At 57.3% G+C, this 26,049-nt stretch overlaps 1 protein-coding gene across 7 annotated transcripts in view; it reads left to right on the forward strand.

Annotated features, from left to right (window-relative positions):
* The window catches only part of SHANK2 (SH3 and multiple ankyrin repeat domains 2), a 548,806-nt gene that overhangs the window by 507,605 nt on the left and 15,152 nt on the right, over window positions 1–26,049 (forward strand). For 2 of the 7 annotated variants that reach the window (XM_067747969.1, XM_067747971.1), the window contains 6 exons: window positions 14,574–14,709; window positions 15,315–15,395; window positions 16,930–16,950; window positions 22,771–22,901; window positions 24,311–24,422; window positions 25,259–25,279. In XM_067747969.1, the coding sequence (XP_067604070.1) occupies window positions 14,574–14,709; window positions 15,315–15,395; window positions 16,930–16,950; window positions 22,771–22,901; window positions 24,311–24,422; window positions 25,259–25,279 (502 nt within the window). The remainder of the gene's footprint in view (window positions 1–14,573; window positions 14,710–15,314; window positions 15,396–16,929; window positions 16,951–22,770; window positions 22,902–24,310; window positions 24,423–25,258; window positions 25,280–26,049) is intronic. The other 5 variants (XM_067747965.1, XM_067747968.1, XM_067747967.1 and 2 more) reach the window with 3 other exon arrangements.

Raw genomic sequence — 26,049 nt, forward strand, 5'->3', positions numbered from 1 at the left:
CACCCGCACCCTCTTTGGGAGGCTTAAGTCGAGGGGTCCTGGGGGCGGTGGTGGAACTTTCTGGAGAGCCTGGACAGTGGAGGGAGGTGTGTGGGTCAAGGGCCAGATGTGCCCAGACCAAGGCTCCAGGCCCCCAGGCCGTGCTGGAGGAAGCCGGGCCAGACAGAGGAGGGGTCCCGGGTTTGGGGCCGGCACAGAACTAATCGAGGCGTCTGATGAAACGGCTGCACCACCGCCTCCGCCAGGTGAGCCTTAGCGGGTGGTACCACCGATCTGGCCTCAACCCCTCGAGGCCCCTAGTGAGCCAGTGGGTGCTTCTCAGAAGGAGAAGAGTCATCTGCAGAGAAGGGTGTCGGTCTGCTCCGTGGCGCCCGGGCTGTGCGCCGGGACCCCCTCTGTGCTCTAGGGACGGTCCACCCAGCATCCCCGTTGTCATGGGGCCTGCTCTCAGCATCACTGGAAACCCCGGACAGTGCGGCCACGTGGCCGAGGGGCCTGCCCTGCAGCCTGGGACTCGCTGCAGGCTGTCCACACTCCCACCCTGGTCCCCACTCAGCGGCAGCCTCACAGAGGGCTTTGGAGGCATGTGGGGAACACACGCTCAAACGTGGCACACGCTGCCTCCAGACGGGCTGCCGGGCCTCGTGCGTGCCCGCGTGTGTGGAGTCCTAACGCGTTCAGACCACGGAGGCCCAGAGCGTCTCAGAGCCGACGGCCCCTGCGTTTCTGTGGGGTTCACCTCCCTCCCTCCTGTTTGTAAGGCGTCGGGAGAACTTGCTGCTTCCTGCTCACCAGACCCAAGCCCCACGATGTCACCCGTGCAGGGGCAGCAAGACGCTTCGTGGGATGTCGGGTTGGTTGGCTCTGCGGCCGGTTTCGGCAGAGTCAGACCCGGCATAGCCCTGAGGCCGGACTGTGCGTGTGGGCTGCTGGCGTACTGCCCGCGGGATCCAGTGACATAACCGTGGCAAGTCCCCAGCACAGGGCCGCTCCACAGGTGCTCACTTCATGTTCGCTCTGGGTTTGGGTTGCTAGCAACGCTGTGGAGACGGCCTGGCCCCTCCGTGTTCCAGGAACCATGCCTGGGCCTCTGGGTCCTCGCGCCTCACGTGGGCCTTGGAGCTGCCCCCGTGCCTCCCTGAGCAGCGGCGGTGGAGAGCGCGGGGATGAAGGGCACCGCGATAAAAGGGCAGCCTGCTTCCCCACTCGGCCTCCGTCCAACACCCCTCCACTGCATTGCCCTCAAATGCTGGATGTTCACCTGGAGGAAGACAGCATAATGGGCTGAGAGCCCCCAAAGCCCCCGACCCATGCCCAGCTCAGCCCCAGCTTTGCCTCCGACACAGGAAGTGATGAACGTCTGGATGCCGGCAGAGGGGGACACAGGTAGAACAGCCGAGAAGGAGAAACGGCTGGAGACAAAGCCTGCCCGAATGAGAAAGGCTGGCCTGCGAGCGTCCCGTGGGAGAAGCCATTTAGGGGTGTCGGGGGGGGGACCCTTTCCTGGAAGAGCCGAGCCTCAGCTTTGCCGACACTGATGTCACACACCCACCCACATCGTGTCCTCGTGGAGACGGGTGGGACTCGCTCTCCCGGTGCTGCCGCCGGAGCTCCTGGTCTCGAAGCCCCATCCAGCATCACTGTCTCGCTTGGAAAACAGGAAGCTGGAACCCGAACCCGGCGTTCCGACCCCCAGTGTTTTCCCACCCTCCCAAATATTTGTTGGGCGCCTGCTGCTGTGCGGTGCTGGGAATCTGTATCTGTAACGGCCCCCGCCACCATGCTGCACGCTGAGGTGTGAAGCTCAGCTCAGGACAGGCCCTCCACGCGTGCAGAGCCACACGCCAGCCTGAGTGAACACAGACACACGCCCACGGCACTGCCACGTGCCTCGCTGCTCGGCGAGGGCAGGAAGGAAGCGGCCGGCTGGAGCCCACGCCGGGATGCTGGGTCCTTGGGCTCGCCGGTACAGGAAGCCTCTGCCCCCCACGTGGGGCCTTGCGTGCAGCGTCTTTAAAGGGGGTGTGACGTTGCCAGGAGCAACTGTGGCTGCTGGGAGGCGGGCCACGGCATTTGGGGCCCCAGCTCCTGACCCGCCTGGGGGCCCCTCCTCTTCTCTCGAAGTGGTCCCAGGAGTGATCCGCCCGGTCGGGTAAAGCAGACAGTTACCCTGCAGGAGGGGATGGCGCCTTTCTCCCTCCCCTCTCCCGGTCCCACCACAGTGGTACAGCTGAGGGAACGGCACACAGCAGGTGGCTGGCCAGCCTGCATCGGAGCCTGAGCAGGGGAGGGGCCCAGGTCTGGAGGGACCGCGTTCTAATCAAGAGGAAACAAGATCGGGGTTTGAATAACCCGTGGTTTGAGGCAAGCTAGGAATTAATTATGCCCCGAACTCCTGCACATGCTCACACACCCCCGCAGAGGACACGCAAGACGTGGCTCGCGGTGGCTGCCCTCGGGGAGGGCAACGGTCCAACCGCAGTGGGGGAGTCTGCCCGCTGGCGCCTTATGAGTTGTGTCCCACGTGCACCTTTCCCCGTAGAGGGGTTTTCAGGGACCTGATTGGCGACGACCAGTTAGACAGCTGCTGAGGGCCGCACCTGCACTGCCTTCTGAAGTGTAAACCACCCAAGGCAAGGGGCTGAAACAGGATTTTGGAAGCCTGATGGCACGCAGACTTAGAGACCCCAGAGTGTACGCTCCTGGACTGCAGTGGGGAGAGCGAGCTGAGGTGCAACTGCCCCGCGGGACCCCCGCAGGCCAAGGGCTGGCAGCACCCGGGTCCTCTGGAGACGGAGGTCACATGGGGCCCCGTCAGATGAAGGAACCCCAGGGATTCCTCCCAGCGGAGAACCGAAGTGCTGGCAGGGATCAGAGCGTCTCTGCGCGCCGCCCGGCACTGCCTCCAGGGCTCGTTGTCAGGAAGAGGCAAGGGCGAGAGAAGTGTGGTCAGAAGGGGAGCAGACACACACGTGTACACACCCATGCAAGCGCATGTGCATACGCATGCATGTGCATGGACACACGTATACAGGCACACACAGGTATTTTCTCGTTTCTTCTTTTTAATGGAAGGATGATCCACACACACAAATGTTTTTTAATTTAACGTTGCCTTGGGGGCAGAGCACACGAAGAGAAAGAAAAGACTTCTGAATACAAATTGTTGTAGATTAGATTATGAAATTGGGTGAATACTTCACAACTAAATCGACATTTAAAAAATCAAAACCAAAATAATAGAAATGAACATAACCACAAATTAAACTAAGGGCATTAACGGAGAAATTATTTCAAGTGACAGTTCGTGTATCGCCGCACACTGAAATCTTAAGCTCTTTTCAGTAATTATATTGTTAGTAACGATAATGATATTGTTAGCCTGAAACTATCTAATGATTGTAATGATAGATATGATAGAAGATAGATAAATGATAGGTAGATGGATAGATAATAGATAGGTGGTAGATGGACAGATAGGTGATAGATGGATGGATGGATGGGCGGACGGACAGACAGAAAGACAGACAGATAACAGGGCAAGAAAATAAGTCATTGCCGGGCTTCTCTGGTGGCGCAGTGGTTGAGAGTCCGCCTGCCGATGCAGGGGACACGGGTTCGTGCCCCGGTCCGGGAAGATCCCACATGCCGCGGAGCGGCTGGGCCCGTGAGCCGTGGCCGCTGAGCCTGCGCGTCCAGAGCCTGTGCTCCGCAACGGGAGAGGCCACAACAGTGAGAGGCCTGCGTACCACAAAAAAAAAGAAAAGAAGTCATTACCTTAATGTCAGTCATTAGGAACCCAGATTTTTAGCACAGAGAAAGGGATACAGATATAAAATCAAAGAAGGAAAACCCCTGCTATTCTAAATGTCAGCTAAAATTATCTATAAATTCACAAAGAGCCTTGAACACATTGTGTCACCAGCAAGCACGGACGGTATTGAAGACGTTCACAGTCACATAAAAAGGTCTCAGGAGTGGCTGTGAAGGGGCCCCACTGAGCACATGTGGGATAGTGGAGCATAAAAGGAACAGGAGCCCAGGGCCTCTTGCGGGGCCAGAAAGAAAGGAAATGGTGAAAAAACACAGGAAGGAGGCAGGCCTCAGGGACACAGCAGCTCCCGACGGCACGAGCTGGAGCAATCTGAGTGACCAGGTAAAGCAGTACTGGGTGCTAATCCACAAGTCCTGCTGACAGAAACGAACCACGGAATAATACACAAGAAGAGACAACTCTTCCTGCAGAAGAATCCCTAAAACTGATGTGGAAAGTCAGCCCTCAAAGAGACGGCCTTAACTGCCCACCCCTTGGGGGTGGCTGTGCACGGTGACTTCCTTCCAAAGAGGACCAGGTGGGAAGGAGGAGAGAGACTAGCTCCACAGGGGACAACCTGACAAGCACCCCTCAGCCAGGTGAGCACGTGCACCAGCGCAGGGACCAGCCGTGTGCCTGATGTGATGGGATGAGAAGGCACTTCCTCCGCATCTTGGGGAAAGTCCCCAGTAGACAGGATAGTACACAAGACACCTGACGGGTGCTCAAAACCGTCAAGGTCATCAAAAAACGAAAGTCTGAGCTGTCACAGCCCAGAGGAGCCTAAACGTCATGTGTCGTCCTGGGGCAGAAAAGGACACTGGGTAAAAATTAAGGAAATCTGAATAAAACGTGGGCTTTAGTTAATAACAGTGTGTCAATATTGGTTCATTGATTATGACAAATGTACCGTCTTAATGTAACGTGTTCGTAATAGGGGAGACCGGGGGCAGGCATATGGGAATTCCCCATGCTATCTTAACAATTTTTCTGTAAATCTAAAACCGTTCTAAAAGTTAAAAGTTTGGGGACTTCCCTGGTGGTGCAGTGGTTGCGAGTCCACCTGCCGATGCAAGGGACACGGGTTCGTGTCCCGGTCCGGGAGGATCCCACATGCCGCGGAGCGGCTGGGCCCGTGAGCCATGGCCGCTGAGCCTGCGCGTCCGGAGCCTGTGCTCCACAACGGGAGAGGCCGCGACAGTGAGAGGCCCGCGTACCGCAAAAAAAAAAAAAAAAAGGAATGGGGAACCCCACAGAGTAGAAAAGACCCATGCCAACAGACACAACGTGTGGCTTGTGTTCAGCTCCTGATTCCAGCGAACCAGCTGTATACTTGGGGACAGTTACGAGACAGTCAGGGAAACTCCAGCCTGCTGGAGTACTTGGTGATATGAGGATTGAGAGTTACCTTGCAGGTGTGATCGTGGTATTGCGGCTGTGCTTTTAGTGTGAGACTTTGTCTTTTAACACAAAGCGGCCTGGATTGCTTTCAGGCAGGGCGAGAGGAGGCTGGGACTTGCTCCATGGCGGGGGCGGGGCGGGGCGGGGCGGCGGGGCGCGTAGAGGCACTGGAACTGCTCCAGCCTGTCGATGCTGGTGCTGGCGGACAAGGCCGCGGTGGTCCAGAATAATGGTCTCTCTGCTCTTGGTTATTTGTGGGACAATTTTCCATAATAAAAGACTCTAGAAATGAGCTTCCTTTTTAATTAATAGCCTTTTTTTTCTGATAGTTTTAATTTACAGGAAAAAAAATAGGGTGAAAGGTACAAGAGTTTCCACATACTCCCTTACCCCTCCCCACCTACCCATTTCCGTATTTTTAACATCTTGCTGTTGCGTGGTACGCTCGTTACAATTGATGAACCAATACTGATATAATACTATACAATGCTGATACATTACTATGAAGTGAAGTCCAGTCTCCATTAGGGCTCCCTCTTTGCATTGTACACTCTGTGGATTTGGACAGATGTATAATGTCACCTACCCCCCATTTCAGTATCATACAGAATAATAATTTCGTGGCTCTAAAAATCTCCTGTGCTCCACCTGTTCCTCCCTGCCTCCCCCCAACCCCTGGGAACCGCTGATCTTTTTATGGTCTCTGCAGTGTTGCTTTGTCCAGAGTATCATGTAGTTGGCATCATACGATGTGTGTCCTTTTCAGATGGGCTTCTTTCACTTAGCAAGGTGCACTTAAGGTTCCCCCATGTCCTTCTGTGGCTTGACAGTCCGCTTCTTTTTAATCACTGAATAACAGTCCCGTCGTCTGGACGTATCACAGTTCATCCGCTCACCTACTGAAAGACATCTTGGTTGTGTCCAAGTTTTGGCGATTATGAGTACAGGTGCTATGAACATGCACATGCAGGGTTTTGCGTAGACACAGGTTTTCGCTTACTGGGGTGAACGATCACCGAGGAGCCTGAGGGCTGAGTCACACGGAAACGGTATGTTCGGTTTTGTAAGAAGCTGCCAGACCGTCTACCACGTGGCTGTACCGTTGTAGCGCTTCCACCAGCAGCGAATGAGAGTTCCTGGGGCTCCACGTCCTTGCCAGCGTTTGGTGGTGTCAGGGCTCTGGATTTTGGCTACTCTAGTAGGTGCACGGTGGTATCTCGTTGTTGTTTTAACTTGCGTTTCCCTGATGACATAGGATATTGATCATCTGTATATCTTTTTTGGTGAGATAGCCAGATCTTTTGCCCAATTTTTATGGGTTGTTTGTTTTCTCATTGTTTTAAGAGTTCTTTGTGTATTTTGGACGCTGGTCCTTTATCTGATACATGTTTTGCAAAACTTCTCTCCCCATCTGTGGATCGTCTTCTCATTCTCTTGACAGTGTATTTTGCTGAGCAGGTTTTCATTTTAATGGACTGTTTATCAGTTTTTTCTTTTATGAATAGTGCTTCTGGTGTTTTACCTGAGAAGTCATTGCTAAACTCAAGGTCACCTAGATTTTCTTTTACATTATCTTATAATCTTGTGTTTTACGTTTAGGTCTGTGACCCATTTGGGGTTAATTTTTGTGAAAGGTGTAAGGTCTGTGTCTAGTTTCTTTTCTTTTTTTTTTTTTTTGCATGTGGCTGTCCCCATTGTTCCAGCACCATTGTTGAAAAGATTTATCTTTTGTCCATTGAATTGCCTTTGCTCCTTTGTCAAAGATCAGCTACTGGATCTGTGTGGGTCTATTTCTGGGCCATCTGTTCTATCCTGTTGGTCTATTTGTCTATTCTTTCACCAATACTTGATTGGTGAAGCTCTGTAGTAAGTCTTGAGGTCAGGCAATGTCAGGCACCTGACTTTGTACGTCTTCAATACTGCATTAGCTATTTTGGGTCTTTTGCCTTTCCATATAAAGTTTAGGATCAGTTTGTCAGTATTCACAAAATAACTGGCTGGGATAGAAATCAGCTCTTTAGGGGTCTTCCTTAAATATGACATTGATGAAAGAATTAATATGAAAGAGAAAGCCCAAAATAAACATACTATGGAGGAAAAAAAGGAGACTATGCAGGGAGAGTACGATTATGAAAAGACATTGTTAATATGATCAGTGAGATAAAAAAAGATATTGCATCCTTGCAATAAGGACAAAATGCTCTTTTTTAAACTAACAGAGAACAAAATAAGAGCTCTTGAAATTAAAAATATAGCAGATATGAACATTTTGATAGATTGAAAGATAAATTGAAAAGAATCTCCCAGAAACAGATGTGGAAAGTTGGAGAGGAAAGATAATTAGAGGGCCAGTCCAGAAGGTCCACCATGTGCTAAATAAGTGTACCTCAAAGAGGAAACGAGGGACTTCTTTGGCGGTCCAGTGGTTAAAACTCCGTGCTTCCACTGCAGGGGGCGCTGGTTTGATCCCTGGTTGAGGAACTAAGATGCCGCATGCTGCGCAGTGAGGCCAAAATTTTTTGAGAGAGAGAGAGAGAGGAGAGAGAGGAGCGAGTGAGAGAGAGAGAGACAGAGAGAGAATGAGAGAGAATGAGAGAAAATGAAAGAAATGTTCAGGAAATAACTGAAGGAAACTTTCTAGAATGGAGGAATGCAAGTTTCCTGATGGAAAGGGATTCATGAGTACCCAGTATAAGAGATGAAAACAGAGACACACCGAGGCATATCAGCAAATTTCAGAAAACCTGGACCAAGGGAAATATGCTCCTCCTCCGTCTAGCTGTTTCATCAATTTGAGATGGGGGCATTAAAATTTCCTACGTTTGCAGAGTTGCCTATTTCTTTAATTCTGTCAAATCTGGCTTCATTATGTTGAGGCTCTGTTATTAGCTGCATAAATGTTTATGACCGTTATGTCCTCCTTATGAATGACCTCTTGTATCGTTATGAAATATCCCATTTTATTTCTTTTGCTCTTTTCCTTGTCTGTTTTTTTCCAGCTCTGTTGATACATACATTACGTACCTTAAAATTTCAAGCTCTTGAATTACACAGTCCAGTGGATTTTAATATATTCACAGTTGTGCAACCATCACTAGTCTAACTTTGGAACACTTTGTCACTCCAGAAAGGAACCTCATGCCCATCAAGGGGCTCATTCCTCCAGCCCCGTTTTTGGCTACTGTGAAGAATGCCGCTATGAACTTCTGGGTAAAGGTATTTGTGTGAGCACATGTTTTCAGTTCTCTTGCGAGTATACTTGGAGTGGAGTTTCTGGATCCTAACTCCACGTTTAACTTTTTGCAAAGTGGATAGAGCCTATTATTGTCAGATATTAATACAGCCACTCCATCTACGGGAAATCCTTTTTCCACTGATTTACTTTCAGTCTGTGTCAAGTGCACACACAGCACATTTCGGTCTTTTTTAAAATCTGTTTTCATCGCTTCTGCTTTTCAACTGGAGCTTTAGCCCGTTAATTTAATTATTGACGCTGTTCGGCACAGGTGTGCCAGTTCGGTTTGTTTGTTTCTCTTCAGATTTCCTCTTTTCTCCCTTTTCTGCTTTATTTTGGATTATCTATTTTTAGAACTCCATTTTATCTGCTTCTAGCTGTAGTTCTTTACATTCTCTTTAGTGGTGGCTCTAGGATTACAGTACACATCCTTAACTCTTCCGTCCACTTGGAATCCACACTGCACACTTCACGCGAAGTGTAAAAACATGGCAGCCGTACAGGTCTATCTGCCTCACTCCTGCCTGCCTTTATGCTACATCTGTCTAAGGTATTGCATCTACTCACTTTATAAACCCCACAAAACAAACAGCATTTCTGCCTAAAACGGTCGTATCTATTTTTTAATGAGAATGAACATAATCTTTTATATTTTGCCCAGGCATTTATCATTTCTCACATCCTTCGTGCCTTCTGAAGATCCTTCATCATTTTCCTCCAGCTTGAAGAACTTCCTTTGGCAATATCTGTAGTACAGGTCTGCTGGCAGGGAATTCTCTTGGTTATTTGTTTACAAAGGTCTTTATTTTGCCTTCCTTCTTGATACTTTCAGTGGTTACAGAATTCTAGGCTGACGACTGTTTTCCTTTTATAGTTTTAAAATGCTGTTCCAGGCTCTTCTTGTCTCCATGGTTTCAGATGTGAGGTCCACAGTAGCTCACGTCACGGTTCCTGTGTAAGTAACATGTCCTTCTCTGGCTGCTTTAAGATTTCGCTGGCTTTCAGCAGATTGACTGTAATGTGCCTAGACATGATATTCTTGGTATTTATCATACTTGGGAATCACTGAGCTTCTTGAATCTGTACATTAGTGTCCCTTCACCTAACTGGGGAACTTTTCGGCCATCACATTTTCTGACCCATTTTCTCTCTCTTCTGGGACTCTGATTATTGTCCCCTTCTGGGCCTCTAATTATCATTATGTTAGACCTTCTGACATTGTCCCATGAGTCCTTAACACTGTGTTCACTTCTGAAAATCTTTTCTCTCTTCATATTGGATAAGTCCTGTTTCTGTACTGAAGTTCACTCTTTGCACTGTCATATCCATTCTGCTATTAAACCCATCCAGTGCTTTTTTAAATTTCAGATACTCTATTTTTTTTAGCTGTAGCATTTCTCATGTTTGTTTTTTTTTCTTTGCTGAATTTCCTATTTTTCATGCATTAAGAGTATATTTTCTTTTACCCAGCTGAGTATTGTTATAATAGCTGCTTTAAAGTCCTCGTCTAATAATTCCAACACCTTGGTCACCTGTGGATTCATCAGGTAAGTAAGTTAGTATCGTATCCTGAATGTTGTGAGTGTTACGCTGTGGCAACTGTAGACTCTGTTACACTTCTTGCTTGAGTGCCGGTGTTTTTGCTTTAGTTGACAGCTGCCCTGGTTACACTCACATGCAAACTGTCTAGCCTACTGTGGCAGCTGCTCAAGTATCAGTTCAGGTGTTTTACAGCCTTATCTGCAAGCTATTTGGAGCTGGCCCTGTGCACACATAGTTCAGATGTCAACCACAGACTTGGGAAGAGTGTACACACAGAACACGGAACTACTCTTCTCTGGCCCTCTCCTCTCTGGAATTCACCCCTCGCTTTGGCCGCTGTGGACACAAAGGGCTCTGTCCTCTGATTTCTCAAACCAGAAAGGCTGCGGTTTCTACCAGAGCATCAGGTAACTCACACCACTCTGTGTCCATGGCCCAAAGCTTCCGCTTTTCCACTCCCACCCAAAATCTGCCTACCTTTGTTCATGTTCCAGAGCTTTCAAGGAACTGTTTTTGTTGGTTTGGGTTTGAGGATGAGGGACTATATTCTGTCCAGACTTTACAGTTGTTACCTGCAGAAGAGTTAGTCTTAGGAGCTTACTTTACCTTACCTACCCTCCAACCTCAAATTTTATACCCAGGCAAACTACTATTTAAGTGTGCATGTAAAGCCCTTTTCAAATAGACAATGTCTAAAAAAAATCACCTCCCAAACTCCTTTTATTGGAAGACTACTGGAGAACGTCCTCTACCAAAAAATGAGGTTTTGAATCAAAGAAATACATACATGTGGTCTAGGGTTCAGAAGATCCAACACAAGACAGAATCAATCAGAAGGAATCCTGAGGGTGACAGTAACGGGGGGACACAGGCCAAGAGAACACTGAACCCGCACTGTTTGTTAGAGAAGTCTTCAGGAGTGATTTGTTCAAGAAGACAAACTTAACAAGACATCCAATGTACCTGAAGATTTTGAAAAGAGATTTACATAATTAAGGAAGTGTTTGGACTTGAATTACTGTTAAGTACACAGAAAATTAAACCAGTCTAAAAACACCAGAAAATTACTTCACTCCAGGGAAAACAAAACGCACTGGAAAAGGCAAAGTAATCATAGTATACCATGTGGTTTACCTGTAGACAGATGTTTGTTAGATAGTCATGACGTAAACCCTGAATGTTGATCTGGTTAAAACTACTATGTCACTATCACCTGAGGATGGAAGTCCTGGAAAACTGGTGGTACGGGGGATGAAGAAAAAGCTAAACTCGTAGTTCTCAGCCTCAGCTGAGGGTGACTTCGACCTCCCAGAGGACAACTGGCAATGGCTAGAGACATTCCTGTTGTCACTCTGGGGGGGAGTGGATTGCTGGACCTGGTGGGTAGAACGCAGGGATGCTGCTGAACCACCTGCAGTGCACGCCCGAACAATGAGCTGACGGGTCCCGAGCTGCAGTAGTGCCACAGCTGAGAACGCTGAGCTAGACCATCATTTTCAGTGGTGGTGTGTCAGCAGATGATACCTAAAATTAACGCATCAAGTAGCAGCATGGGGAGAGGTGCAGCGATGGGTATAGAAAGAATTGGCTGAAGGCTCTGGGAATGAGAAGTGGGGCTAGGTGGTGAGGTCCTGTTGGCTTTGTAACAAGCCTTGTAGAATTCTGCCTCTTTAAACTATGTACACATACAAGCTTGATATTTCCAGTAACAATTTAAGTGGGATTAGAGAATTATTTAGGAAGATATGGAAGTGTGTAAAGGCAGGCAGAAGTTCCCTGAACCAAGGTGGTGGCCAGGCTGGCATTCTTGCCCTCTGCCGGGATGTGGCCGTGCTTTACTCCCTGCATAATCGCACCCTGTATGTGAGAACGACGCAGTGGAGAGAATGGTACTCTCTTCCAGGTACCTGGACCTGCCCCAAGGCTGTATCTTCAGGACTTGGCGTCGCCTGTAAACGTGGCGGCTGCTTAAGGCGCACCTCCTGGCGGCAGCATGCCAGAATTGTAGGCCCAGTGGTGTGTGTGGGGGTTGGTTTGGTCTCTGACGGACCGCGAGAGCTCGGCGGGCAGCCGAGGAGCAGCAAGCATTCCACTTACCCGGCCTCCGAGGTTCCTGTCGCCACACGAGCAATGTGGAGCGTCTGCTCTAAGGATGGTAGCTGGCTCCACAGTCCCGTCTGGTTAAACTGAAGTTTCAGTTTGTTAGAAGGCTGCAACCTAAACTGCAGCTCTGCTCTTCGCTGTCTGTCCCTCTGTGCTGGGAGGAGGATGGAGCTGCGTGTTCCCATCCCGCCTCGCTGGTCACGGGCGTTTTACTGAGTCCAGGCTGAACTGTGCTGCTGGTGTTTCTGTGCCTTCCTGGAAGAGGGCGTCCATATGCGGCCCAGCACAGCCACCTGACACCTCCATGCTGTCGCTGCTGAAGCGCCACCTGTGCAGCCGCGGCTCCGGCCTTGGTGTGCGTGTTGCTCTGGGGGCCGGCCTTCGTCCAGAGCTTCTTTACTTGCAAAGCAGCGTGTGGACTTAAGTTGGGTGTGGCTGAGGGGAGACGGAAGGGGAAAGAAGAGCGTGAGGGGCCCACGGTCAGGGGGGGCTCCGTGGCAGGGGCTGCTACCCACCGTGGGCTTGAGAAGCTGCTCCTTCCGTCTGGAGCAGGTGTCGCGCTCGTCCTTGGGGGGTCCTTGAGCCCCTCCCCATGCCTGCACTGACCCATCACGAATAGCGCAGGGGCCCGCCCGTCAGCGGCAGGATGCGGTCCTCCTCTTGGTCCACCCTCCTCGCACTGGGCTGGCCACCGAGGCCTGACGGGTGGGCGGCCGGGGGCCGTCTGTGCTGCAGGCATCTCACCAGGGCCTCGGGCAGCTCCGTCCCACACAACCCACGTCGCCGCGTCCCGTGGTTCCAGACCTGACCAGGTCTCCCCACCCCTCCTGCCTCCCTCCGGTCCAAGCAGCCTGTGCTCCCAGCCCGGGTTCTGCCCCACCCCCTCCTCCCTTCCCAAGTGACTGATGCTCCTGAAACATCAGTCTGCCACACCCCTCTCACGCTCAAAGCCTAAGGTCTCAGCTGGCACTCAGGGCCTCGCTGACGGGGCCTTGGGCCTCTCAGAACCCAGGCTCTTCTTCTACCCCCTCCTCCCTGCTGGGTTCACACTGCTCTGGCCCTCTGGCCCCCTGGCCATCTTGCTGTCTCACGAACGTGCCAGGCTCGTGCTCGCCTCAGCGCTCAGCCCTGGCTGCGCCGGCTGTCCGGTGCCCCATCACCACGACCCAATGCCTGTGCACAGCGCCTGCCCCTCTCTCTTGCCGGCCCTGCTTTCTCGGGTGGCACTCAGCACAGCTGAGCTGACATTTGTTCGTTGACTTCCGTGCCGTCCGACTCCCCCATGAGAATGTAAGCCCCCGGAGGGTGGGGACGGACCGTCCACCCCCTGTACCTCCTGGACTGAGGGCCCTCAGAGCAAGAGTGGTGGCTGGAATTAATGAACGAGCACTGCTGTCTCAGCGCACTTGTGGGAGGAGAGACGCAAGGGAGGGAGACCCATGTGCCTCGGATTGCGTGTCCCGGGTAGCTGTGGTCTGGCTGAGTTGGGCCCGTTCTTCCACCCTGGCAAGCTCGGGGACAGCCGTCCCTCTCCTGGCCCAACTCTCCACCGCACTTCTTACTTCCTGAATTCATCTGGCTCCCTAATCGCACTCTGAGACAATCAGTGAACAGGAGAGCCGCTAGGAGTCACTGCACAGACTGCGGCTGCCGCCCGGAACCGGGCGCATCTCCCCCTCCCAGGCAGCCTCCTGAACTGCCCTTCCCCGGGGGCCAGCTGTCTGGTTTGCCCGTCCAGGCCTGAAGGGGTTCCTGGGCCCCGGGAGAGCCGGGGTGAAGCAGACCGAGCTGGCCTGCAGAGGCCCGCAGAGATGATCAGACCCGCTCGCCTGGGTCCTGGTCGTCAGAGCCGGGCACCTGGTGCGCCCGCTGGGGTCTGGTTGCGTGGGGTGCTGGATTCGGGAAGCCTCACCAAACCCTGCTGACTCTTCTGTCTGTGGCTACACTGCACTTTGACGGCTTTTAAGAAATCCACAGCAGGAGAAAGAAGTACAGCAAAACGTGGACTGGCGACCGCAAGCCTGGGCAGGATTCAGTGCTTATCAGTTCTCGATCATTAGGGCGGTTTTCTTTCCTCGAAGACAGTGCTTGGAGCCGCCATGGACCCCACCTCCTGTGGGTTCGCTCTCTGTGCCGCCCTCCGTGCCCGGCCCTCACACCAGGAGCTGGGGTCCGGACAGCAGGTGCCAGGGCCCACGTGGGAGGGGATGGGGCCTGGGCCATCAAGGAGGCTCTCCCTGCTCCGAGCCCAGTCTGCCTTCCTCGCAGCAGCCGCAGGGATGTTCACTCCCAGAAAGCGGCCCCGGCCGGTGACCAGCTCTGGGCTGCAGGAGGCCCGGCCTCACCCTCCAGGTCGCGCGGCTTCTGCTCGGTTTTTCCGAAGGCACCTTCGCTCCCACGGGGCCTGCCCACGTGTGCCCCCCTCCAGCTGGGCGCTGGGATCCCGTTAGCTCACCGCCCTGCCCTCTCTCCCCGCAGGTTAACGACGAGAATGTCGTGAAGGTCGGCCACCGGCAGGTGGTGAACATGATCCGCCAGGGAGGGAATCACCTCGTCCTCAAGGTGGTCACAGTGACCAGGAATCTCGACCCAGACGACACGGCCAGGAAGAAAGGTGCCCTCCCGGCCGCCAGCCCTGCCCGAAGGGTGGGTGGGGGGCAGGGCTCTTCCCCCCCAGCCCCCTGTGCTCAGGCACTTGCGAGGTGTGCCCCATCTGCCACTGGGGGTGGGGGGTCCCGTTCCCCCTGCCCCAGAGTAGGAAACAAGTCAGAAAAGGAGGTTAGGAGGGGACTCGGGCTGGCCCACAGGGAGTGGTGGGCGGCCTCAGGCCAGGGCTGTGCTCAGCAGACAGGGGCCTGGGGGCTCCCGCTCCAAACTGACCTGTATCGGTCACTGTGATGGCATGCAGCCTGGGCCCGTGGAACGGAGAGGTCCTCGGGCCCACCCTCCTTCCCAAGGGAGGTCACAGCTGGGGGACACTGGGGCTGAGCAAGGCCTGCGGAGGGGCGCCGGGAGCAGGCCAGAGCCACTCCCCGGCAGGAAAGAGACTGGAGAAGCACGTCGGGACCTCCGGTACCAGCTTCCCCACCCAGGGGGAGGCCCCATCTCAGCCTTCCCAGCAGGTCCAGGGGCCCCACCTGCCGTCTGTTCTGCAAGGGGCAGGGGGTGGCGGCACTGGGGCCCGGCCCTCACCTCCCTCCCTCCTGTCTGCCCCCCAAGCTCCTCCACCCCCGAAGCGCGCCCCGACCACGGCCCTCACGCTGCGCTCCAAGTCCATGACCTCGGAGCTGGAGGAGCTCGGTGAGTGCCACGTCCGGGCCGCCCCAGCCTCTGCATGGCCCTCTGCTTGCTCGCTCACCCCTCTCCTGGCCCCGACACCCGGAGAGGGGTCAGGAAACGCCCCCGTGCGCGGCGCTCCCACGCTGGCCCGCTGGGGCCCTGCCGGCTTCGGGGGTGGTTAGTAGTTTCGCCTAACCTCCTTTTGGTTCGTCTAACATTGTTTTGTTTTGAATTTTTGGGCCTCTCACTAGTGGATAAAGGTAAGCTGCCCCACTGTGGCCCCTCCCCCCAAGCAGCCCCCCCGCCGTCTAGGGTTCCCCCCAGAATCTTTCCCACCGTGTGGCTCAGACCAGAAAGCTGCGGCCCTGGCGTCTGGCATAGATGGCAGAGGGGTTGGCGGGCCTGGGGGGCTGCAGGCCAAGTGGAGGGAGCTCCTGGTGCCTTCTCGAAAGGACTGCAAAGCACAGAGGGCTGTGGCCGCTGGACCCCACCACGTGGCCTGGGGAAGGATACGCAGAGCAACGTGAGCCCTGGGTCTAGCGGCCGCGTGGCTGATGAAGAGGGATGACTCCGGGTGCCGGTTAGACGCCACGCTGGGTGTCACCACGGCGCCCAGGGACACCTCCAGGAGGAGGCTGCTCTGACCACACGGGAGTGGGCGAGTGGACTGACGGCTTACTCCGCTGAGACGGCTCGGTGGGCAGGGAGGGGAAGCATCTGTGAGCTCTGCCCAGGGCAGGTTACGGGGGCACAGAACAAATCGTCAGGCCCAGCTGGTCCAGGGGCTGGGAGTCTGAGCATCCTCACTTGCTGTCGCTGCCACCTGGTCCCAGCCTTCAGGGGGAGACCCTCTCCTTTGGCCCTTTCCTCGTACCGAGCAGCCCCTTCTTCCCTGCAGCTCTTTTGGGAGGGTCTCCCACACTCTGTCCTCCCCAGGCTGTCTCCCAGCGAGGGCCCCCTCACCTGTCACCATGTCCTGCGTCTAGGATCTGCAGCTCAGCTGGAGGCCTAGGTCTTCTAGAAAAGGGCAGCAGCGCTGTGGGGCTGCCCACCTCCACCCAGAGCCCCTTTCCTCTGGCCCCTCCGTGCCCACACAGGACTCTCCAGGAAACGCCCCCTGAACCCCAGGCCGGGCCCAGCCCCCGACAGGGATGACAGTGTGAACTATCACCCGTGCTTCTCCAAAGCCAGGCAGCATGTGCCACGTGGGCTCCCCCAGGAGGACCCGCGGGCAGGTCACCTTTAAGGGGGCGCAGCTCAGGGCGCTGTGAGGGTCCTTCCTACGAGCTGCCTCGGCTCACGCGGTCCAGCTTGGCGGGGTGCCAGGCAGGGGCGGGTGCTGAGTGAGAGGAAAGCCCCTTGTCCCCACGGGAAGCAGGTTTGCCGGAGAGCAAGTCAGAAAAGGCAGGCCACAAGCCGGCAGGTCCCAGGACAGCGTAGCCAGTGCGTCCCTGCCCACCCGCGTGTGCCCGAGCCAGGGGTGCGCGTGGTGGGCAGTCCGCCCCCAGCGAGGCAGCGCCGCCACGGGACTCACACTCCCCTTTCTGTTTGCAAGCTTCCGTCCGGAAGAAGAAGGGTAAGGGGCGACCGGTGTCTGTCTCACCCCCTGCACGCACGCCTGTGGCCCTCAGCGTCGAGTCTAGAACGTGCCGTGACCTTGTACTGTCTTCTCCCTGCTCGGGGTCCTGTAGGGGGCCCAGCCCCAGGACTCTTCCCGTTTCAGTCTGTCACACCTGCCCCGCCCCTCCCGTCTGTGGTGCCCCAGCGTGTTCTGCGTCTCCCCAAGTCGTGTCTACATCATCGTAACTGTGGGGACCCTGCACCCTGTCACAGCTGGGCCTGCCTGGGTCGGGGGGGCAGGCAGCCTCCGTGGCTGCTGGCCAGGACGCAGGCCAGCAGGGTCCCTGGCAAATGGACCCCTGAGCGCCCTCTGCCGTGGGTGGCGGCTGCCGCCTCCCTTCAGCTCTAGAAAACCCCCCCACCCCGCTCTCCAGGAGGCCTGCTCTACATGTGCAGGAAGACTGCCCTTGAGCTGGGGGCAGCTGCAAGGCCATGCCGCTCCCCGCCCCTGCCCCAGGCCGGCGTGGAGACGGAGGACCCAGCCTCTGTGCCGTGAGCAGCTACACCAGCCCCTCCCACAGCAGCGCCACATCTGGGGGGTTTCTCACCTAGTAGCTGGAGACGACTACCCCAGCGACTAAAAGCAGCACTGTCAGTTCAGGAGCAGGCGGTGACCCTCTCACAGGCCCGCGGCGCTACCGCTAAGACACAGCACGGTACCGAAACGCTGAGATGGGGAGGCGGGTCTCAGAACCCAGCAGGGCGATATCTGGGGGCAGGGTCGCGGGTCCTGGAGCTCCGGAAAGCGCCTCCTCTCTCACCCAGTGTCTCCCCAGAGGCAGGCTAACCCTCGCAGCCTCTCTCTGGAGCAGTCCTGAACCTCCCCCCGCAACCCCCAGGGGCTGCCCGGGAAAATTCCCAGTGGGCTTTCTAGGATGGGTCTCTGTGTCAACCACGTGGTGGACGCCCAGGGCACAGGAAGTTTCCTGGGATTACCTTTCCCTCTGAATCCCCCCACCCTTCGATCCGAGGCCCACGCCAGCTGGCAGAAACAGCCCCCTCGGTCCACCGTAACTTCCAGAAGAGGCACCGCACCAGGGGGCTGCAGGAGCCGCGTGGCCACAACAGGGCTAGCCGTGAAAGTCTGTTGTCGGGGTGGGGGGGGGGGGAAGCTCAGACTCGGAGCCGGCCCAGCCTTGGGGGCGTGTGTGGCCTGCCCCCACCCGCCCCCAGGGGCCCCAGCAGCCAAACAAACACCCCGGGCTGTGACAAAAGGACAAAAGTCGTGTTCCGCACGGTCAGCCTGGGCCAGGGCAGAGTCGCACAGAGGACAGGCCAGAGTCCTGGAGAGGGGGACCCACCTTCCTTCAAAGAGTGGAGAAAACTGGATGAGAGTTTGAGCTCAGACGCCTCGAGTATTTCCTGAGGACCTGCTCTGGTCCCCAGACACCATGCTCACAGGCACCGGGGGCGCGGGACCACCACAAGCGCCACACTGGCCCAGGGCAGCTCCAGGACAGAGCCGCTGGGACCGGCTTCACCACAGCTTCCAGGCCCCGCGGGCACCTCTGGCTGCTCCCGCGGGCCCATCCCTTGTCAGGGCCCACAGGCCAGGGACAGTCTGCTGGGGTCAGACCGCCCGCCCCCATTCCCGCACGGCCTCCTGGGACGATTAAGCAAGAGACGGGCAGCTGGCAACAGCTGCTGCTTCGGCACGAGCGGCTCATCATCTGTGACGTCGGTGCCGTCGGCACTTGGCTTTCCTCTTGGAAGCTGTGTGTGCCGTGCCCTCTCACCCTGAGACAGGGCAAGGCTGGCCCTGCCCACCAGAGAGCCTGGCAAACAAGCTGTTCAAGGTCACGAGGAGGGACAGGCTTCCTGGACACCACCAGGATTAGGACACATTCCATGAAGCCACCTGCCCGAAAAGCTGGAGGGGCTGAGAATCCCAATCCCGGCCTTGCCGGACGTTTCTGGAGCACCTGGGATGCTCTCCTGATGGTTCTGAGGGGCAGGGGTGCTGGAACCAGTCCGGCACGTGGCCACAGGCAGATGGGGGTCACAGAGTCTCTGCAGTGGGCGCCCCATTGCCCCCCGGGGAGCAGTGCAGCAGGAAACACGGCCACAGGCTCCTCTCGCAGCCAGGTGTGCCGCATCAGCCCAGGGGCGGCCTCAGCTTCCCCAGCTCGCCCCGATTTCGGGGGTTGTTTCACTCCACGATTTGATGCCTCCCTCCTGCAAAGCCGGCGACATCTGCTGGACGAGCTGGGATCTCTCCTGCGGGAGGGCTCGGACACGCGGGTGACCCTGCCTGTGGTCAGGGGAGGGCCCCGGGTGGGGACTCCGGTGACAGGCAGGGGTCCCCAGCTGTGCTCTGGTTCCCAAGAGACACGTGGCTGGACGCGACCCACCCATGCTTGACATCCACCACCCGCCCTCCCCACCCAGGAAGGGTGCAGCCTGTGTACAGTGGGCACCAGACTTCATCTGCTTAGAAAGTTAAAATACGGGGGTCCCTTCCAGAGTGTTTCCACAACTCCCTACTGGATTGTTTCTCAAGAGTTGACAGCTTCCCAGTCGGCCTGCAGGACTGCTTTCAGCCTCAGTGCTTCATTTTAAGACTGCAGGGGGGGCTGGACTCACTAATCCCCTTCATCTGGAATCCTTGGCTAGAGACGCAACTCCAGGCTCTTACAAACCGTGAATAATCCTTATGAGCCCAGAAAGAGAAGCAGGAACCCAGTGTCACAGCTTTTCTCCAAAGCTTCACGTGCAGGCAAACCAACCCTCCAGCACAGGGGCTGAGCAGAGTCTCGAGTCAGGCCACCAGCCTCCCTTTGAGACGAGGGCCAGGAGGGGACCTGGGCCCCCGGAAGGGAAGCGACGCAGGGTGGCCTTCTATGTAAGAACCGCACAAAACCGCACTAACTCGCTGTCACTGAGGACAGAACAGTAGCCCCCGACCCAACCCCACAGACCAAGATGCTCTCGTGTGTTCTGGTTCAAAAGAACGCTTAGGTGGCGTGGAGACCAGAGGGCAAAGGCTTAAACAAGGACCAGGACGCCCACTGCAAGGTCACCTGACCCAACCCCACAGACCAAGATGCTCTCGTGTGTTCTGGTTCAAAAGAACGCTTAGGTGGCGTGGAGACCAGAGGGCAAAGGCTTAAACAAGGACCAGGACGTCCGCTGCAAGGTCGCCGTGGCTCCAGGGGATACACCTTCAATCACACCCCAGACCCAGTGTGGATGGGGCGTGACTGTGCGGGCACAGCGCCCTGACCTTCCAGTCAGCTGGACCAGGCGGGCCGTTCCGACGGCAACCCATTGGATGGCTGCTGTCAGCCAAGGCTCGGCACCCTGGACCGGGGTGGACACGGGGGCCAGGTGACCCCAATGGAGCCCAAGCTCCCACCTGCTCCCGGAGTTCCACCTGCACGAATGACCTTAGGCATCCCAGATCCCCAGCTGTTCTCTCTGCAGAATGGGAATGACCCCTCCCCTATGGCCAGATTCCTGTTAGAATGAGAAACGGGATGAAGGTGCCGAGAATTTCCATGGGGTCGGGGACTGCTGTCATTAATGATGGCGCCTTTGCCTCACCTGTGCACACCCACCACCGAGGTGTGTTTTGGGGGTGCCTGCCACATGCCTGAGGCCCCAAGCGTGCTGGGGGCGGGGGGGGGGAACCAGACATGGACTCGCAGCGCCCAGCTGGAGATAGGAGCCTCTGGAAGGTCCAGCTGGTGTAACTCTCCATCCCAGGAGAGCCGTCCGGTCCCGGAGCCCCTCGGCCCTCGCCCCGTGCTGTGCCCTGACGTGGCCAGCTGCACGGCGGCCGAGCTCCCCACCTGCAGTGCCCCCCACGGGAGAGTCGCCCTTTCCCTAACTCACCGGCATCCCCTCCAGGCCCACGTTCCTGGAGGCCCCAGGGAAGGGGGGGAGCCTAGCGGAGCTGCACAGGCTGAAGCTAAGGCTGGGCCTGAGAAGACGGCCGAACCTGCGGACGAAGGTCCCAACGCGGGAGACAGACCTGACTCCCCGCCGTCGCTGGAGAAAGAGCTGCACCTCGGCCGAAGCAAAGCCGACAGCCACGGGGAGGTGCCCGGCTTCCAGGAGCCGAGGGGACCTGCAGGTCACCATGGGCTCACTGGGGACGTCAGCCAAGGACCCTGAGTCCTCTAGCCAAGGGGCGGGGGGGGGTGGTGGAGACAAGCACAGGAAGAAGTTAAACCCCAGCCTGAAGAGAATCCTGGCCCAGACCCGAGGGGAAGGCTTCCTGAAGGAGGCACGTCGCTGGGACTGGGGATGTGGGGCAGGGGATCTGGCAAAAGGAGGAGGGTCAGAGGCAAGGCTGGGCCACGAGGCTGGGCGCTAAGGGGCACCGCAACGGTAGCTGGGCTGGCCAGAGACGTGGGTGTTTCCAACCGACCCCCTAAGAGGGCGGGTGCTTGCCAGTGTCCCCCGAGGAGGCCAGGAGCCAGGAGGATGCGGGGGCGGGGGACCTGGAAGTCCCCGTGCCAGCTGGCGGGTCGGGAAGGGCCTCCCGCGAGCTGCCGTGCCTGAGCTCCTCGGCCTTCCCCGAGCGGGCGACCTGGGACTGTGGGGCCCTCACCCTGGTCCAGGATGTGGCTGGGCACCGACCAGGAAGGGGCCCCACGAAGCCGGAGGCCTGCCTGTTGGGGACTGTGGGGACCTCTCCAGGGGCTGCGCTCTTCCTGGGTGGCCATGGGCCTTAAACCCAGAGCTCCTGCCCAGACTCTCACGCTGGCCTCGCAGCTTGGGGCTGCCGAGACCCCAGAGGCCTGGGCCTTTCTGACGGCACGAGCTTTGTGGGGTGTCACAAGACCCCAGAAGGGTGTGGGGTGAGCTAGGAGGAGACCTCGAGCTGTGGACAGAATGTTCTCGGGGGGTGGCCGGGAGAGTGCAGCGCCTCACAGGGTCCAAAGTGGGAGATTCCCACCAGGCCCGCCTCACGCTGGCTTCTGCCCCACCCCACCCCGGGCGCCCCTGGTGTCAGCAAACCAGGGTCCTGCGCTGTAACAGCCCTGATCAGACGCCGGTGCTTGAGCTCAGACGGCCTGCGGGCAGAGGCCAGGGTGTTGGGTGGGTCCAGGACGTGCTCCAGTTTCGGGTTTCCCCCCAAATGTAACATTTTAAATTTAAATTTTAAAATCATTTCTTAATCTGTAAGCATCACTGATAACTAACCCTGGGCTTTCTTTTTCACAAGGAACTGAGAATGTTCAGCTCTTGGGGGAGGGGGGACTCCCCCGCACAGCAAGGCACAAACGTCAACTGGCTCCTGAGCGGGTGGCGGGGGGGGGCTGCCTCCCCTCCCCACCTCTACCCCTGCCTACACCCACGCTGCCCAGCCGCCTCCAGCCCTGGGTGCTGGGTCCTTAGACCCTGGCAACTGCGCTTAGTTTCAAAGGAGCCACACCTCTGAGCTCTTAAAAAGAAAAATGTTCAAAACGTTGGCTTGGCTCCCCCACCAGCAAGAATAAACCGCGCTAGTATGAACAAAGCGACGCCCTGAGTGCCGGAGCCTCCGGTGCCGAGGCTGCGTTGCCTCCGCGAGGATCTCCTTCCCCTCCTGTCCACGTGCACCCGGCGGGGGGGGGGGTACGGCTTGGGGGACAGGTCCTGTCAGTGTCAGCACTTGTGGCCGAGAGGCACGCGTGCTCCACACCACAGCGACAGACCACGTGTACCGTAAAGGCTTTGGGAAAAGGCACAAGGCACTCGGGCGTTTTTCTAACTCAGCCCCTCGCCCGACTGTGTTTTGGGGCTTTGCTCACCGACGCCCGTCCTGACGGTCACGTTCACGTTGCAGATAAACCCGACGAGATAGTCCCAGCCTCCAAGCCATCCCGAACTGCTGAGAGCGTCGCAGTGGAGTCCAGGGTGGCCACCATCAAGCAGCGGCCCACCAGCCGGTGCTTCCCCTCTGTCTCGGACGTGAACGTGAGTGGCTGGGCTGGGGGAGCGGGCGGCAGGCCGACGTGGGCAGACCTCGCGGTTGCAGTTCACCCTCCCCAGCGTCCAGACCCGGAGCCCCAATCTGCGTACGCGCGGCAGGCACCCCATTCCAGTGCAGACCCGCAGTGGGGGGGGGGGGGGGGGCGGGCCACCACGTGACCGGCTCAGTAACTCGCCCCAAGGGCCTTCCCGTAGGCCACCCGGAGCGAAACGGCAGCCTTCCGGGGCGGACGAGGCCCGACCCCACCACCCTGGGGAGCAGGGCCTCTGCATACGCCTGGGACCCCGCCCCTCCGAGGTCTCAGGCCACCGTTATTCCCAGGGGGCGGTTAGCAGAGACCACGGGCCACGACGGGCTGGCAGAGCTGCCCGTCGTCTGGGCAGGCTGCTTCTCTCAGGTTCCAGACGGGGCCCTCTCCACCCCAGCTTCGTGCCTGCTGCCGGTCTGAGCACCACCTGTCACGATTACTTCCTGACTTTGCATCTTTGAATCACTTCACATTGACTCTCTGTTTAACCCCGCCTCTTCCTAATAACGCCCAGAAGTATCATCGGTCCGATGTGACGGTTTTGCGTAGTGCACGATACAGGATGCCCCCTGCCTCCCCTCATCTCCAGAAGGCCCGGGCAGCTCCTCCAGGGCCCTGCGTCCCGACCCCCGACCCCCCCACGGCACCCCGTACCCAGCTCGTTCCAGACACCCTCCAAGCCCCGGGCTGGGCAGACACCCAGGGCCCAGCGAGACTGGGTCACGCGGGAACAGCCTGGGCGCGCACACGCCTGTTTCCTTCGGGCCTCGCACCCGGCTGTTCCAAGTAGCCCTCCGACGCCGCGAGGTGAGGTGAGGCCGGCCAGCAACCTGTCTTCCAGTCGAGGAAGCAGCAGCTTGGGCAGGGGCTGCACAGGGAAGCTGTTTGCAAAGCGAAGGAGGGACGCGCGAGGCTCCTCCTGGACCAGGCGGAGGAGGAAGGACGGGCAGCCCGCCTGCCGCGGGGCCCACATGCCCCAGGGCACGGCACTTGGCTTGTCCCCCACTCTGGGCCACTGTGGTCAGCCCACTTTGCGGAGGCGGACGTGGCCAAGGTTGGAGCCCACTGCCCACCACCAGATGCTCTTTCCTACAGGACATCCGTCCTGGCCATTCTCAGTCAATGTCAGGCAGACCACGGCTCCGCTGAGCAGGGCTCATCGGCACTTTGAGGGCAGACAGGGCCCCCTTCTGGGTCCTGGACGCTGGTGTGGCCCGTCGTCAGCCTCAGCTGGACACGGAGGTGCTCCCCAGAAGCAGCTGGGGGAAGCCCCGTGACAGGTGTCCACTGCCCAGGGCTTCCCTGTCTGGCTGCCGTGGGTGGCGCTGGTCTGACACAGCTCACCCCGGGCTCTCTGGTTTGCAGTCCGTGTACGAACGCCAGGGGATCGCCGTGATGACGCCCACCGTTCCTGGGAGCCCGAAAGGCCCATTTCTGGGCCTCCCTCGAGGTACGATGCGAAGGCAAAAATCAATAGGTAAGCAGCGTGGCCACACCCGCAAAGGTGCCCCTTGGCTCTCAGCACCCTCGGCAGTGCCCCTCAGAGGCCCCAGGCCCGCCCACCAGAGGACGGGCACCCGGCCTCACCCCCAGGGAGGCCTTGACCGCCTGAGCCGTCTGAAACTCTCCTACCCTCTGGATACCGAATCCAGGGTGGCTTCCCGGCCTCACAAGCCAAGTATCCGTGATAATACCAGCAGGGTGAGGGGCCGCAGTCAGGAGGGAGGTGGAGGTGGGCAGGTGACGTCCAGGAAGCCCCTTGCCCCCGCCCTGCGTGTTTAGAGTGGGCCGGCGGGGTGGGCCCAGGTCCCCTGCGAACGGCCACCGCCGCGCTTTGTGGATGAGCTCGATGGACACACTTCTAAGGGTGGCTGGGCCAGGTTCTCGCGCTCTGCGGGTACGACGTACTATGCGCTGCGGGAAACCGCTAACTTCTTGTTAATAACTTCGCATGGTTCCTGCTGACTCTGTTCCAGGCAAGGTAAACGTGACCCCTTCAGACAGCCCCTTTGTGAGATAATCCAGCACTGTCTTTACCGTGTAAATTCTCAGAGAAGCTAAGGCCACTGCCGGACACTGGGGGGCGCGGCGCTGCTCTGTGTGTCCAGCACTGCGGTCTCAGGCCTGGCGCCTCTGTCGCTAGTTTGAAGGGGTGGCAGCTGGCAGGAACTGAACGATAAGGGATGGCGGAGGTGGCGTCTGCCGGTCCCCAAGGTCCCCCCAGGAGCTCGGGGCCACCGCAGAGTAGCGCTCACGCCATCTCCTGCCCCTGGCTCTCTAACTGCTTAATAACAGTCGATTTCCTCCTGTCAGACAGCAGAATCTTTCTATCAGGTCAGTGAACCTTACAGTTTGGCATCTGCAGTGTGAATGTAACAATCCCTCCATAAGGCGTGTTCTTAAATCACTGCTCCTTGGGATCCTAACTGTCAGGCAGCCGCCACGTACGCACGCTCAATGAGAGGCCTCTGAGCAACCATCTTTGCGATGCCAAAACGCCCTCCCACAAGGAGTATGTGAAATTTGGAATACCCTTATCGAATGGAACTTCTCACTGGAATAAATTATTGTAGTTTGTCCTAGGAGCGTTCTTGATTTGGAGTGATTCGTTTTGTTACCTCTTTGAAAAACCTGCATGCCCCCCACGCGAGACCCTCGTACTTGACATCTGTCAGCGTCCGTGTCCATGTGCTGCTTCCTGTGTCCGGAGTGCGTTCCGTTGATGTTTTCGTATCTTGTATCGGAAAGAATCTGAAAGTCCACCCAGCGGACACACCAGAGGCTCTGGGGCCCGACGCGGCCGGATGCGGCCGTCGCCCCTGCGGGCCCCTCAGCGCCCTCTCTCACCCAACACCCACGGGCTCCATAGGTCCAGTCCTCCAACTCGGACCGTGGTCAGTGGGGACCGTGGTAAACCACCGGGCCCCTCGGCCCAGCCCAGAGGGTCTTAGGACCCAGAGGGCTTCGCTGGGCCAGGCGGCCGAGTGTTTGGTCAGGATCCTCTCCCGGCCTGGGCTGGGGTCTTGGGTTAGAGGGTCTTGGCGTGTTGCATGCAGCACGTTCTCCTGCCAGGGCCGCTCAGCCATCCTCCTGAGGGCCTGGGG

The sequence above is a fragment of the Pseudorca crassidens genome, chromosome 9 (genome assembly GCF_039906515.1).
Source record: "Pseudorca crassidens isolate mPseCra1 chromosome 9, mPseCra1.hap1, whole genome shotgun sequence".
NCBI lineage: Eukaryota > Metazoa > Chordata > Mammalia > Artiodactyla > Delphinidae > Pseudorca > Pseudorca crassidens.